Source organism: Artibeus jamaicensis, unplaced genomic scaffold, assembly GCF_021234435.1.
Source record: "Artibeus jamaicensis isolate MK-2021 breed Jamaican fruit bat unplaced genomic scaffold, CSHL_Jam_final contig_685, whole genome shotgun sequence".
NCBI classification, from domain to species: Eukaryota; Metazoa; Chordata; class Mammalia; order Chiroptera; family Phyllostomidae; genus Artibeus; species Artibeus jamaicensis.
Genome location: NW_026521924.1, coordinates 36,102,837 through 36,118,298, shown reverse-complemented (window position 1 = coordinate 36,118,298; position 15,462 = coordinate 36,102,837). Strand labels below are relative to the sequence as shown.

The window sequence follows — 15,462 nt, the reverse complement described above, 5'->3', positions numbered from 1 at the left end:
AGGGAAGGCTCTCAGCCTGTCTCTAAATCCAATTATGAGCATTCTCCTACGAGACAGTGGAGACTGGATGAAGTGGCCACCGGCCCAGGGACGCCTGGGTGCACCAGGAGCGGAAGGACTGTCCCCTGCAGCCTCAGAGGGTGCTCTGGCTCCTGAGCTTGGACCTCTAGCCTCTGGGACTGCAGAGGGTCCATTTCTGTGGGTCGAGTCCCCAGCCCGTGGCCTTCAAAGGGATGGGAGCGCACACAGGTCCCCATGTGGGAAGTGGGGTGCTGCAGGAACAGGGGCCGGGCCCTGCAGAAGTGGCCTTGGGACCCGGTGACAGGTGGCAGGCAGTTTGGGGAGAGCGTGGGCGAAGAGGGCCGGCCGTGTGGGGGAGCAGCTGCTGGGCAGGGCGACATGCAAGGTGGCCTTTCCCAGCACGTGCTGGGGTGACGGAGGGACTCGTCACCTGGAGTGGGGAGCCCCAGGCGAGGTCTCAGCCGGAAACCGGGGACATGGCCCGGTCATCGGGGGCTGAGCTGTGTTGCCGAGTGGGGTGCGAAGCAGAGCCGGACCAGCTGGGACGTTCAGCCCAGACCCCCAGCTGGGGTGGGCGCTGCGGCCTGGTTTCTCCTGCCCCCGACGGAAAGATGCGGGAGGGAGGGTCGAGCCTGGACCCGGGGAGGACCGGCAAGCAGAGAGAAACCAGCCCCGAAGACCTGGGGTGTCAGCTGGCCAGCCCGCAAAGTACAGTGAACTGGGGCACCCACTTGAGGGAACAGTGCGCTTTGGGGGCCAGGCCAGGTGCAGGGTGGGGCCACGTCCACGGGAGAGATTCTCTGCCTGGTGGGCCCACCAGCCCTAAGGCAGAGGCAGGAAGCAGAGGGAGCTCTGGGAGAGAAGCTGGGGTGGCCGGAGACCCTCTTTTCTCCAGGACCTGCCTGCTGGGGGCCTGGGGCCCCTGGGCTGTGGGTGTGGGCCGGGCGGGGAGGGCGGTGCTGGGTGCGGAGGGGAGCCCACCAGACCCAGCTGCTGGGGGGGCTGTGCCAGGCGGGGGCGACCCTGACAGTCTTGTTGCTTCTGTTTCAAGGAAGGAGCCGCAGCCGGAGCCAACCCCCAGGTCAGTGTCCCCAGTCCCCGCATCTGCGCGCCTCGCTGCCCTCCCGGGGAGCACCGTGCGGGCCGTGCCTGGGCCCCCGCCCGGCGGTGAATGCTCAGTGCTGACGGGGCCCTGGGGTCCATTTCCGTGTTTCTGGGAGGGCAGGCCCTGGGCCCCTTCGGGGGTCTCTGTGACACCCCCGCAGGGTCAGTGTGGGGGTCGGGTCAGCGGCGGCGGAGGGTCGTACTGAGGATTGGCCGAGGGGCAGACCCTGGTTTGTGGAAGGTTTCTGGGGGGAGTGGGAAGGCTCCTTTTGTAGCCCAGGGTCTCCTGTGTTTTGTGGGGGCCCTGCAGGCCCCACCTGTTCTATTTGCGGCAGGCAGGCAGGCAGGTGACCCCGAGGGGGGTGCTATGGGCCGGCTCTGCTGCGGGCAGTGGAGGTGGTACCCACAGTCGTCCTGTGGTTGGAAAGCCCAGGACAGGCCACAAGATCACATCTGATGAACTCCAGCCCGGCTGGGTGTCCCCTGCTGAGTCCTCCAACCTCCGGTCCGCCAGCACTCCTCCCCCACCCCCAGGGAGAGAGGGAGGCCTGCCCCAGGCCACGGGCCAGAGACCTTGCCCTCCTGCCCACCGTGCCCCGCCTCCTTGGTGCCCCTACTGGTCCTCAGGTGGGGAGGTGGAGGTGGGCTGAGCCCACCTGCCCCAACGACCAGGAGAGGGCACCCCCCCAGGCCCCTAAGACAGGAAGGATGGCTGGTGCCCAGGTGGCAGAGTGGGCAATGCTTCTGCCCTGAAATGGCCAAAAGGTCAGCAGTGACCGGCCCCTCACAGGAGCTGAGAAATGGACACGCGACCGGAACTGGTCTGGCCTGGGGGAGCAGATGGCGGCCTCTGTGCCCCACCCACCCACCGCCCATCCATTCGGGCCCGGCGGCCTGAGGTGGCTCCATGTGCTCCAGGCCCCGGCGCTCCTCTCCTCCCGGCAACTCTGGTCTCAGCCTCTCTCTCTCTCTCTCTCTCCTCTCCCGCCCTCCCCTCCCCCGATCTGCACATCTGGCCCCTCCCAAGTGCCTTTAATCATGTCACTGCCTTTCTCGGGCCCTTTCCCGCGGGCTCTGTCTTTGGGGACGAGGTGCTGACCTTGAAAGCAGGACTGAAGGTGAGGACACGCGGGAGCCTCCGGGCTCTGCCCCCTGCTTCCTGCTCACCGATCCTCCGTCTCCTCCCCGTGTGACCTGTGTCCCTGCCTGCCCGTGACCCTGTGGCCTCCCCGGGGGCCCACCTGGCCCAGCCTCCTCCCTGGGACCCAGGGCCTGCCCTCCTCGGGGGCACACCTGTCAGCCAGGTAACAGCAGGCAGTGCTGCCGTCCCCTCCGCCGCCGGGGCAGCCACAGCCCCTCTGGTGTGTGTCACACACTGCACCCGCGAAGGGGTACGTGTCCCCGGGCTGCCTGGGAGGCGGCTGTGCCCCGGAGTGCAGGGGACGGGGTGGACGTGGGGACGGTCACTCAGTTCCTGTGACACTCCCACCCCTCTGGGGCCTGGCTCACATTGGGCACTCGCTGTGGCTGTCGTGGCGTCAGACCCAGGCCGCCTGCATCTGGTCAGAGCAGGGGGCAGGGCAGCCAGGGGTCCGGGCTGTGCTGCTCCGAGGTGTCTCCGATCCGCCCTCTGAGCTTCCCGTTCCCGACTGCCCCCACCCCGCCTGCCCCGGAAGAGACCCCTGCCTTCCGGCTGCTTTGCGCCTGGTCCGTGTGGGTCCCCCCTCGTCACAGGCCTGTCTGTCTAGTCTGGTCTTGGTGAGTGTGTGTGATGTGTCTTCAGCCTAGTGGTCCCGGTTCCCAGGGCTGGACGCCCCAGCTCTCAGACCAGTGACCTCTGGTTGGCTGACAGGGACAGGGAAACCCCTGAGGCTGGCCCTGTGCTTGGAGGAGGGGGCACCAGCGGCCCACCCCCACCGGCTCCATCAGGGTCAGCGGCTGCGCTGCCCCACACGGGAGCCACTGGCCACATGTGGCTGTTTAAGTTTTCCTTGAAGTGAACACGGCGAGTGAGCTGGTCCCGTCTCGCGTGCAGAGGGGCCAGCAGCAGGGCGGGCATGTGCCTGGTCAGACAGCAGTGGGGACGGTCCCCTGCGGTGACATGGGGCCGAGGGCCCTGGAAATGCTTGCAGGACAGGTGGCCGAGCGGGGACGGTTGCAGTGGCCACGCTGGTCTGGGGGCTGGTTGCAGTCAAGACCCGTCACAGGGGTTGGAGCAGAGCCACCGCACTGCCCTCTTTCCCGAGGCACAGCCCCCAGGTGGGGGGTGCTGTCTCTGCAGACCTGGGACCCGGGAGGGACTGGCTGAGGGGTCCCCTCCTTTGCTGTCTGGCACACCCTGACGAACCTGTCTGTGGCTGACATGGGGTGAGGTGCCCTGGGAGAGAACATGTGCCCTGAATTTGAGGGGCTCTGTTGAGCAGATGGAGCTGTCCGGTGGGGGTCCAGGTCCTGGGGACACTGGGGACACTGAGTCACGGCGGGGCGTGGGGGCAGCAGGAGCCCAGCTCCCTCCCGCTGGATCCGGCCTCCAGTAAGTCCTGTCCCTCATCCGAGCGACCAGGCAGGTCCCATAGGGAGGAAGCTCAGGGGGCACTCGGGGTCCTCCTCAGACGGTGAGCCCAGGAAGGCCAGCTGTGGGCTCCGAGGACCCTGGGCATGGTGGCTGACCAGCCGCTTGCTGTGTCCTTTGTGTGAGTGAGAGAGGCATCTGGACGCCAGCAGGTGCCACGGATGTCTGAGGGGATGCGCACACGCCAAGCCCCCCTCCCTGAGTGGGGACCCCCAGATGTGCTGGGGTTCCTCAGGCAAAAGGTTTGAGAACTGCTGTCTCAGGGGCAGCAGCTTCGAAAGTGGAGGGGGAAGGAGAGGTCCTGGAAAACGAAGGATTTCTTGTAGCTCTTGCTGGGTGCTTTGGTCTTGGCTTCAAACAGGTGTGTGTTCTGGGCAGGAGATGAGCCCCAGGGGGCCCTGCAGGGCTGACTGTTGGAGGAGCGTTACTGCAGAGCTCCCCCAACCGAGGAGGGCCCCGAAATTAACGGACTCTGACCCCTTTCTCTGTAGCTTCCCACTGGGGAGAGGCAGCCACAGCCCCTGGGTCCGAGAGGCCCACTGACACGCAGGCAGCCGGCTGGGCTCCGCCGGACCTCCCCGATGGGTCTGCGAAACCAAACGCACGTTGTCCCCGCAAAACCCGTGCTTTCCGGAACCCTGTCCACCCGGGAAGGAGAAGCCCTTGGCAGAGTCTCAGCCCATGTATTATTTTTTTTTGTGCGCATGAAAACAACAAAAAATAATACATTCCCTCAGAGACGTGACCCCCAAGCTCTGACTCTGGAAGGAAAAGGTATTTTTGGAGGAAAAAACAAGGAATTTTCTTTCCTCCAAAAATAGGGGACAGTTTTCTTTTCCAGGCTGGCAGAAGACTTTCCTTTGCAGTCCTTGCTCAGACGCAAGCTCTGTGGCTGGTGGACGCTGAGCCCAGAGACCCCCCAGGGGTGGTCGTGGTGCCTCGGTTTACCCGCCCGGCCCGACTCCCCGCCCGGGGACTAACTGTGCTCTCCTCGTTTCCAGTAAAGGCGGACCGTGCAGCCAGGGCCTGTGTGGATGCTGCCCGGGACACTCTAGGTACCGCGGACGCGCGGCTCGGACCATCAATGCACGGCTCTTCCGCTCCAAACTCTGCCCATTAGAGGTTCTGGACAGCCAGGGAGGGGCCGCCCCGGCCCCCCGGCCCCGGCCCCCGATTCCGATTGGCAGCTCGGCCCAGGGCCCGCTTGGGGCATTGCTAGTTGCCCCCTGATTCCAAGGCTCTTTCTCCCCAGGCAGGAGGGGCCCGGCCGGGGGCTCGGAAACCCAGCAAGGGCGCCGGCCCCCGGTCCCGACCATGCAGGGCGCCTTCTTCCTGGTGTCAGTCCAGCACCTCTACTAGGCACCCGAGGACGGCCCCCCAAACTGCCGCCCTGCTGCCCCGGGGCGGCCCTGACCTGGGTGTGCCGGCTGGTCTGGCACACCAGACTCACCAGGAAAACAGGCAGAGCCAGAGGCCCCCTCCCACGTGCGGCCCCAGTTTCGGGCAGACCCTCGCTCGGCACCGTGGGTGCTGCCCCTCACCTCTGCCCACTGCCGGCTGGCGGGTGCGGACGTGTCTGTCTCTCTGCTTTGCTCCAGGTGCATCCCCCCCTGCCCGTCTCCCACCCTGGCCGGCACAGCCCTGCGAGGTGTGGGCAGCACTCACCTTCGGTCGTTTGCATGTGGTTGCTGCTGAGCGGCCAGCGCCTGGAGGGGCCACGCAGCAGGACCAGGGCTCCCCCCGCCCCCGGCAGCCGCATGCCTGCACCTTGCACCTGCGCATGCTCCAAGTCCTTCTCCGTCCTGAAAGGGGCTCTGAGGGCTGCCCCCTACCTGTCCTTGCTACCTGCGTGTTCACGGACGGACGTAGGCACCCGGAAAGGCTCCCAGCCCCAGGCATGAAGCCGGGCGGGGCGGAGGCCGGCCACAGGCTGCTCCCTCGGTCAGGGGCTGTGGTCGGGGTTCTGGCCACCTTCAGTCCTACTGTGCACAAGCCTCATGTACGTCACCTCATCCTCCCCACTCTCCTGGGGCATCCACGGCCAGCCATGGCCAGCAGCTGCTCCCCGTGGATGCCGGCTCCCCCCCGCCGAGCGGGCCCGTGTGCAGCCAGGGTGTCTCTGAGCTCAGCTGGGGCCTCCCACTCCCTCTTTCCTGGTTTTCGGCTGCTTCCCCCATCCTGTATTTAGAATTTTGCCCTGGGTGGGGGCTGGCAGGTGGAGAGGGGAACAGACCTCGGCTTTCTTCCCACACCCCAGCCCCGTGTAAACAGAGCGCAGGTGCCTCAAAACCACCCCATCTCACCACAGGCCATCTGGCCAGAGCCACCTCTCTGCCCCCTGCACTGGCTCTGGCCCTTAGCTTGTGACTTGATGGGGGGCGCTGCAGGACCCTGGCGCAAACGCTAGGTGGCTGGGGCCGGGGGACGAGTGCCTGCAGGTGACCGAGGAGGCCCAGGTGTCCACCCCGCGACATCCTGCAGTGGGGAGCCTGGCCTTGGTCTCGGACACAGGGAACAGGTCCTGCCGAGTCTCAGCCCTCCTGGCTGGGCAGGGCCGCCACTTCTTGTGGCCTCCCCGCTCCAGCTGGTGGCCGTTGTCAGGACAGGAACATGAAAGAGGCCACGTGGTCAGAGGCCCCGTGATGCCTGGTGCTGGGTGTCCCTCAGTCCCCACCTGCCCCGCTGGGCCTTGTCCTCGGTTCAGCAGTTACGAGCTTCGGGCAGGTGTTCCGAGCAAGCTGACGTCCCCCGCAGCCCGTCCTGTGCTCACAGGACACCAGGAGCTCCGCACCTCAGAGCCATCAGCCCAAGGGGCTCTTCTCCTCGTCCTGCAGGGACCCCTGAACTAGCACAGACAGGCTGTGGGGCCCGGGGTGGGGAGACGTGCCCACCTAGGGCGCAGCATCCAGGCCGAGTGGGTCCGGTGCCGGCCACCTCCTCTGCTTGGCCGGTCATCTCTGTGCCGCCCGGTTGGGTGTCAGGCTGCGTTTACCTGCTGTGGCCGAAGGAGGCGGCTGACTCGGGGTGGCCGCAGAGGGGCTGGCGATGCCTGGGGCGTTAGCTGGCACGGTGCAGCCCACAGGCCCCCACCCTGGGGCAGGTTTGTCCCAAGCCCCCAGGGGCAGCGAGAGGCCCTGGTCAGAGGCCCGAGTGGACTCCCAGTTCACAGAGCCTTGCTCTCCTCTCTTGGGGGCCTGGGGGGACTGCCCAGTCGGGGGAAGCAAGTGGCCACCTGGCCTGATGCAGCGCCCCGGCCACCGCCTGACCCACTGTGACCCACCCTGTCTCCTGGCTGCTGCCCAGAGGAGCCTGTCTCCATGGTTACCAACAGCTGTGTGGACAGGGAGGCCCGAGGACCCCCAGGGCTGTGGCTGGCTGGCTGTGGTCGCCCAGTCCCTGCAGCCTTGGGCCAGGGCCTGGGCCAGCGTGGCCAGCAGAGCAGGCCCTTCCACTCCACGCTCTGGGAGCGGACGGTCCATTCCCACTGCATCCCGGGGATGGGGCAGAGCCTGTGCTGCTCCCCCGGGTGGCGAAGAGAAGGTAGGGACCACCCTCCACGCTTCTCCTCCGGCCTCACCCACTACCTGGGGCTGGGGGAGGCCCAGCTGCAGACCTGACCCCTCCTGGCCCTGGGCGGTCACAAGGTGTGACGGGCAGACAGGCAGCCTGCTGGGGGCCCAGGCAGAAGCCGCTGCTGCTGCCCTGCCCTGCCCTGGTGCCGCCTCGCAGTGGGAGGCCCGGCTGGACCTGTGGACGGGGCTCGGGCCCCTGTTGGTGGTGGCGACAAGTGGTTGAAGGGTCCACTGACCCCTGGCCAGGCCGAGCACTGGAGCCAGCCGGGGACCCTCTGGTGGAGCGGACCGTCCCTGGCATCCCTTGGTCTGGGACCACCCTCCCCAGCCGGACTTCAGCCCCCGGCTGCCGCCCCCCGGCTGCCTTTCTCTGGGGCTGGGGCTGCATCTCTCTCCTTTCCACGGGGGACGACACCAGCTGAGAGCCGGTGGCCGGTGTGAGGGTTCTGTCCAGAGTGACTCTTCTTGCTGTCTTTCTGTGTGTGTCTGTCCGTCCGTCTTCCTGGGAGCAGTCAGAAGGTCAGTTTGAAGGACCGTGTCTTCTCCAGCCCCCGAGGTGTGGCTGCCAAGGGGAAGGGGTCCCCGCAGGCCCAGCCGGTCCGGCGCTCGCCCAGCGCTGACCAGAGCCTGGAGGACAGTCCCAGCAAAGTGCCCAAGAGCTGGAGCTTCGGCGACCGCAGCCGCGCGCGGCAGGCTTTCCGGGTCAAGGGCGCCGCGTCCCGGCAGAACTCGGAAGGTGGGTCGGCCCGCGCCCTCTGTGGTCCCGCCACGTGCAGGGCTCACTCCCCGGGGGGTGGGGGCAGTACCCACTTTATCCGTCTCTGCTTTTACTGGGATCACGTCACACGAAATGAGCCGTTTTAAAGTAAACAATTCTGGGCACTAAGCGCGCTCACTGCACAGCTCTGGGACCTTCCGTCCACCCACGGTCACCCCAGGCCCAGCCGGCTGTCCTCTCCCGTGTGTCTCGGGCACGGCACGCGGTGGGCCACACGGCGCCTCTGGTGTCTGGCTTCACTCACACGTGTTTGGGGGGCTCTTCCACTGGGTGTGTGGGTGGGGGTTTCGTCCCTCTTCATGCTGAGCGAGCGACCTTCCGCTGCGACTGGGTGTGGACACGTCCCCTTTGTCCCCTCATGGGCTGTGTCCCCTTCCACCCAGAAGCAAGTCTCCCTGGGGAGGACATCGTGGACGACAACAAGAGCTGTAACTGCGAGTTTGTGACCGAGGACCTGACCCCGGGCCTCAAAGTCAGCATCCGGGCCGTGTGGTGAGTGACCCCGGGCGTCCCCCCGACAGAGCCCAGGAAGGGGTGCCGTCACTCTCTCTGGGGTTTGGGGGGACCCCTTGTGGCTGACACCCCTTTGGCCCCAGCTCCTGTGGCTCACAAGGTGCCCAGTGTCACAGTGTCCCTGCCTGTCACCTGGGGCTGTCCATGGACGGCCAGGTGGGCCAGGGTCCGGCTGGGCAGCGGAGCCCAGGGGTGGCCGGTGCATTTGGTGGGTGGGTGGCCCAGGTGAAAGGGACACATTTTCCAGAGCACGTTCTCGGGGCTGCTGGGAAGGGCCTGGGAAGGCAGAGGCCCCGCCTGGGGGGCCCCACGGTCTCCGCCAGGGGCTCACGGCCCCCGCCTGCCCCTCAGTGTCATGAGGTTCCTGGTGTCCAAGCGGAAGTTCAAGGAGAGCCTGCGGCCCTACGACGTGATGGACGTGATCGAGCAGTACTCGGCCGGCCACCTGGACATGCTGTCGCGCATCAAAAACCTGCAGTCCAGGCAAGAGCCCCAGGCCGCGAGCGGGGGGCCGGTGCTGCGGGCCAGCACTGAGGCGCCCCGGACTGGGGAGATGGGTGCGGGGGGCGCGTGCTCCCCACTAGAGGCGGGTGGGCTGTGGTGGCCCCTCCTCCCGGCCCACACACGGTTTCTGTCGTGTTTGTGTTCGACATCTCTGTGTCTTTCCTCCTGCCCCTTCCCCTCGCGCTGCGGGGTGTGCGTGTGTGTGTGCTCACACGTGTGTGCCCATGCACACCTGTGTGGGTACACAGTGTAAGTGCTCAGTGTAGGTCTCTGTGTGCATGTGTAAGTGTGCACGCGTGTGCAGGGGCATGTGGGCACACGTGGGGTGTACACATGTCTCCGGTGTGCCCTGTGTGCCAAGTGTCCTGCACTCGTGTGTCAGGAGCAGGGGCTGTGTGCCTTGGCACCTCTTCTGCCAGGCCAGGGACTCCCCCCACATGGCGCCCGTCCGTGGCAGGGACGTTCCAGGGCACATGCGTGCCAGGCTGGTGTGCTCACCCCAGAATCCCTCTGTACGTGCACATGCGGACACGAGCACCCCTAAGAGAGGTGTGCATGCGGTGCACACATAGACCTGTGCCTACACCAGTGCACACATGTGCCAGCACACCCGTGAACACATAGGCACACTCTCAGCCTGGTGACCACATACATGTACCCTCTAAGTCCACCCACATATACACACACCAAGTACACGTGTGCTGCCAGACACCCACCCTCCGCATGTGCAGACAAGCCTTGCCCACGTGTGTGTGTGAGCCTGAAGTGGGGCCGGTGCTCCTGCCTGTCGGAGCCCCCCACCCGCAGCCCCTCCAACACAGCCGTCCCCAGGGAGGCCTGGGCCCTGGCTGTGGGCAGGTCTGCATGGTCAGGGGACCGGCCTGGGGGGCAGCCCTGCTCCCCGCCCCTGGGAGGAGTGAGGTCAGCGCACCCCCACACTGGGCTGCCTCCTGTCCTGCCCCCAGATGCGGGGGAGGGGTCTCTGGGCCTTACGCTGCCCATGGGGGGGCCAGGCAGTGACCCCTTCTTGTCCCTGGGCTCAGGGCCCCACAGAGCATTGCCTAGGTCTGTGCTGTGTGTGTGAGCAAGTGTGTGCACCACTGTGCACAAGAGGGTGACGTGAGAGTGTGTGCAAACATGGTGGGTGTGCAAACACACAAAGGTGCAACACGTGGGCAACATGAGAGCGTGCGCACACCTGAGTGTGAGCGTGTGAGCGTGCGTATGCACAAGTCTGCATGTGGGTGTTCACGTGTGTACACGAGCACACTGCACATGACAGCGTGTGAGCGCGGGGTGTGCACATGTGTGCATGTGTGAGAGCAGCTGCCCTCTGGGCCTCCCTCTCACGCCTCGCCGCCGCTGCGGGCTCACAGGCCCCTGAACTCTCCCCTCCCTTCCTCTCTGTCGGCAAAGCCAGGCACTGCCCCTGTGGCTGGGCGTCCGTCACGGCCACATGCCCGAGTGCTGTCACCACCAGCACCTCAGGCGCTGGGCCCGCTGCCCTCTGCCCCGCGCACATGCATGCTGGCCAGGCAGGCGGGCCACACTGTGAGGCAGTGACCAGGCCTGTGCCCGCTTGAACACGGGAAGTCTCAAGCAGGCGTGGCTGCGAGTGGCCATAGTTGTAAGAAGTGCCCCTCTGTTGCTGCGGGCTGGGCCGCTCCTTCTGTGTCTGCGAGTCCCCAGCCACCGGCCGCGGGTGCTTCACGATGCGTTTGCTGGTGTCTGTTTTCTCGTTTACTTGCCAGGATAGATATGATTGTGGGCCCCCCACCCCCTTCAACTCCCCGGCACAAGAAGTACCCCAGCAAAGGACCCACGGCCCCTCCGAGAGAGTCACCCCAGTACTCACCTAGGTCAGGATGCCGGCCGCCCCCGCCTGTGTCTGTGCGATGGCCAGCCCCCTTCGCTCCAGCCACATGACGGCGGCCCCCGGGACACGTCCAGCGGGGGTGGGGCGTCCTCGTCAGGACCCGGGCAGCTTTCCAGGGACACCCTGTGTGATGTCCTCCTGTGCGATGTGGGGGGCTCCCTGGGCAGGGGCGGAGGCCAGCACTGCAAGGACTGGGGGCGTCTGGGGTGCCGGAAGGGCTCTCAGGCCCCCAGCGCCCGCCACCCCACCGCCCACGGGGTTGACGTTCGCCCTGCGGGGGTCTGAGCAGGTCCTGTTGCTTCTGTCGCCTTTAACCCTGTGGCTATGGGGGAGTTAGGTGGCCAGTGAGCACAGGGGCCCCGGGTCCCATTTCCAGCCACTTAGCACCACAGTCAGTGTGACCGATGAGCAAGCCTGGCCGACTGGCCGAGTGCACGGTGAGGGCGTACTTAGGTGGCGAGTCGGCGCAGGCAGACTCTTCAGCGACCAAACATTCAGACCTCCGGCAGGTCCGGTCGGCCCAGGGAGGGTGGAGTCCTCAGAGGCTGGGGACGGAGACACCCGGCCGTGCTGGCAGCTCGGGAGCCGGGGGGCCCAGGGGCATCTGGAGGTCGAGGGTCCGTCCTTCAGGCCTCTCTACCTAGTGCTCCTGGGGGGCAGGTCTGACCCAGGGCCGCCCTGACAGTGTTTTCTGGGTGCCCTGCTCGGCCATGTCCCCCAGCCCCAAGCCATCCTTCCGGGCCGTGGTACAGGGCGCAGAGCTAGGCGTTGAGAGCCAGGAGCTGGGCAGGCCCCCTGGCTGCCTCGGCCAGAGGGCACACTCATGCAGAGAAGGGGTCGGAAGAGCAGTCTTGCCATGTTGGCGGGGAGCCGGACTCCTCAGCCCGAAACCCAGGGGAGGGGTGGCACCGGATCCTCGGGGACCCTTTCCCGGGGCCCCAGCAGGGGCAGCAGCGGCTGAGCCCTGGGCCCGGCTCCCGGGGGGCCAGCCAGGCAGGCGGCCCGTCATGTGGCAGGGGTGAAGGCGCTGAGCAGGTGTGCCTGGACCGTGTGGACGCACGGAAACACCGAGAGCCCCTCCTCCCTGTGCGTTCTGCACCCAAGTCTGCTTGGAGCCCTGGGCCCCGCCTCCACCCCGACCCCACCCGCCCACCCGCCCGGCTGGCCCTTCGGTGCATGAGCCCAGCATGAAGCCCAGTGGAGCATGAGGAGCTGCACCGTGGCTCACAGCCTGAACCCCTCTTCTGCTTCCTGCGACAGAGAGGAAGATCGCCCCAAGTCCCCACCAGAGACAGGCAGGCCGGCCCTGGGTCGGGAAGGAAGCCCAGGCGGGGCCCAGACCCTCCCACGCCCCCACCCCGACCCCCGAGCTCGAGAAGCAGGCTCTGTGCCGGGGGCTTCGGGCCACCCTTGAGGGGGCTGTGCGGCCTTGGCCTGGGATCTTGCCCCGCTTGCCGGCCCCCGACGGGTTTGCAGGAGCTGACCCCACAGCTTGGAGACCGCCAGGCCCCTGACTCGTCCCCACACTTGGGATCCCGCAGCCTCTTTGGAGCCGTTCCGCTCAGCATGGGGCTGGGGAACACCGTGCAGGTCACACACAAACCCCTCCCTGAAGGAGCGTCCCCCTCCTCCTCCTCTCGCTGGCATTCAGGAATTAAGGCCTGGTTCCAGCTCAGCTCGGCTGTGTGCTGCCCGCTGCACACGTGTGCACACACGTGCGTGCACACATGCACAGCACGACAGGGCACATGATGGAAACACTGGTGCACACCTGCGCCACACACAATGTAAGCACACTGGTGCACGCACATATACACACAACACGCATGTGCACACGCAGGGCCCAGTGTGCATGCGGGCGAGCACACACAGGCACCCTCTTGGGTTGGTGGTGGCTCTGTCTGTCCCCCTGCGGTTGTGCGTGGGCAGTTTCCGTGCTGGTCTGTGTCCCCCGCTCCCTGTCCTGGTGCCCGGCTCACTGTCCCCTGCTTCCGTTGTCGCTGCTACAGACCGCTGACTCTGTCCCCCCCAGGCCGCCGGGCAGAGGGCTCCTGGCACCTGAGGGAAGCTCAGGGGGGGGAGGGCTGGGGGTGCAGAGCTGCGGGGTCAGTGGCCCAGACACCTTCATGTGCCTCGGTGCTGATGTGCGGCCACTGGAATGGGGTGGACAGGGGACAGGCCCTGAGGGTCCAGTACCAGGTGAGAACAGGTGCCCGGTGTCCACCTGTCCTGGCACCTGCTGTCCCCACGTTGGCTCTGGGCATGGCCTGGTGCCTGGACTGGGGGTGGTGGCCTGGCCCAAGAGGAGGGGCTCAGGCCACCACACCCACCCGAACTCATGCTGGGGGACGGGGCCTTTCCCCCCGCAGAGTGGACCAGATTGTGGGGCGGGGCCCGGCGATGACGGACAAGGACCGCAGCAAGGGCCCGGCGGAGGCAGAGCTGCCTGAGGACCCCAGCATGATGGGTCGGCTGGGCAAGGTGGAGAAGCAGGTGGGAGAGGCCGGGAGGGCCCCCTGCTGCTAGCTCGAGGGTCTGGGGTGGGCGCTGTGGGAGGGGTCCTGGAGCTTCAGGGAAGTGGGGCTCCTCATAGCCCAGGGTGCTACAGCCGGACACCTCTCGATCCTGAGCCCTCCCTGGTCTCAGGCACTTCCCCTTCTGTGGCCACAGGCCCTTGGGGCAGGAGCACTGTTCCCCCCACCCCCTTGCCTGTGGCCACTGAGAGACACGGTGGACTGGGGCCCTGTGGGTTGCCCGTCACACCTGAGACCTCGCCTCACTGCCCTGTCCTGGGGTGAGTCTTCAGCACCCACTCACAAGGCTTCTGCTCAGCTCGGCTGCTGGTGCTGAGGGCGGAGGCCGGTGCCATCCCTCTGCGGTGCTCGCTGCACGGGGTGGGTTCTCGGTGGGCGGCCAGGGGCAGCCAGGCGCTGTGCCCAGGGTACAGGTGGAGGCCCGGTGCGAGCAGGGCAGCCGGACTCACTGGGGGGTCCTGCGCTCAGCGATGCCACAGCTACACGCACTGACAGGGTGGGGGGTCAGGCAGGGGGCAGCTGGGTCCCACCGGGGAGCAGCCCACTCAGCAGCCACCGCTGTAGGTCCTGTCCATGGAGAAGAAGCTGGACTTCCTGGTCAGCATCTACACGCAGCGCATGGGGATCCTGCCGTCCGAGACTGAGGCGTACTTCGGGGCCAAGGAGCCCGAGCCGGCGCCGCCCTACCACAGCCCCGAGGACAGCCGGGAGCATGGGGACCGCGGCGGCTGCATCGTCAAGCTCATCCGCTCCACCAGCTCCATGGGCCACAAGAATTTCTCCGCTCCCCCGGCCGCGCCCCCCACCCAGTGCCCGCCCTCCACTTCCTGGCAGCAGCAGGGCCATGCCCGGCACAGCCACGGCACCTCGCCCGTGGGGGACCACGGTGCCTTGGTGCGCATCCCCCCGCCACCTGCCCACGAGCGCTCGCTGTCGGCCTACAGCGGGGGCCACCGGGCCAGCACGGAGTTCCTGCGGCTGGAGGACGCGCCGGCAGGCCGGCCGCAGGAGAGCGCACTGCGGGACAGCGACACGTCCATCTCCATCCCGTCCGTCGACCATGAGGAGCTGGAACGCTCCTTCAGCGGCTTCAGCATCTCCCAGTCCAGGGAGAACCTGGACGCACCGCATGGCGGCTACGCGGTCGTGGCGCCCTGCGCCAAGGTCCGGCCGTACATCGCGGAGGGCGAGTCGGACACAGACTCAGACCTCTGCACGCCGTGCGGGCCGCCGCCGCGCTCAGCCACGGGCGAGGGCCCCTTTGGCGACGTGGGCTGGGCTGCGCCCCGGAAATGAGGCCCCATCAGCCTCTTCCCGACTCTCTTGGCCTCAAGGTTTCCTGGCGGGACACTCGGGTCTTTTTCTTGGAGTCGCGTGGTGGTGCCCATGTCAGGTGCGGCAACGCGCGGGGGCTGCCCGGTCTTCGTGGTGAAGGTGCACGGAGGTCCTTTTCCGACAGGGGCGGCCAGGCGGCTGTGCCCACGCTGCAGGTGGAGGCCCAGGTGTGAGCAGGCAGGGGGTGGCGGAGCACCGGCCCCCGGCGCAGGCTGCAGGTGTGGGGCCGGGGCCAGGCCTGTCCACGTGCACGGACGGGACGATGTCCCCTTGCCTCCGGGTGCCCATCCAGAGAGCTGCCGGCTGACGTCCCATTCTCCCCCTGCGTCCAGGGCCCCTGCCTGGAGAGGAGGGGTGAGGCCTCGGGACCACAGGGGAGCATGGCGACCCTCAGGCCCTGGTCTCCACTCCATGGGGGAGCCTGCCCCCCTGGGCTTCTGGAAGGGCGGCTCCAGATCACAGGATATCTCGAGGGTCGGCACCCCTTGTCTTCTCTGCCCTGCCAGCCCCCAGGCTGCGCCAGCACTTTGACAGACACCTGAGTGTGGGCCAGGGGTGCTAGGCGGAGGGGGGCACTGCCCTGGGCCGGGCCTGTGTTCTAGGTCCCGAGACTGGGTGGTGTGGTGAGCAGACTCCCCCTCTGTCCTTTGCTG

The 15,462-nt window shown here is 67.0% G+C and overlaps 1 protein-coding gene across 2 annotated transcripts in view; it reads left to right on the top strand.

The window, feature by feature from the left end:
• The window catches only part of KCNQ2 (potassium voltage-gated channel subfamily Q member 2), a 40,097-nt gene extending 24,635 nt beyond the window's left edge, over nucleotides 1-15,462 (top strand). Inside the window, exons 11-17 of one of the 2 annotated variants that reach the window (XM_037153573.2) lie at nucleotides 1,073-1,102; nucleotides 4,699-4,752; nucleotides 7,782-8,005; nucleotides 8,431-8,539; nucleotides 8,912-9,043; nucleotides 13,310-13,433; nucleotides 14,039-15,462. In XM_037153573.2, coding sequence (XP_037009468.1) covers nucleotides 1,073-1,102; nucleotides 4,699-4,752; nucleotides 7,782-8,005; nucleotides 8,431-8,539; nucleotides 8,912-9,043; nucleotides 13,310-13,433; nucleotides 14,039-14,770 — 1,405 coding nt within the window. In that variant the 3' untranslated portion in view covers nucleotides 14,771-15,462. The remainder of the gene's footprint in view (nucleotides 1-1,072; nucleotides 1,103-4,698; nucleotides 4,753-7,781; nucleotides 8,006-8,430; nucleotides 8,540-8,911; nucleotides 9,044-13,309; nucleotides 13,434-14,038) is intronic. The other variant, XM_053671212.1, reaches the window with a different exon arrangement.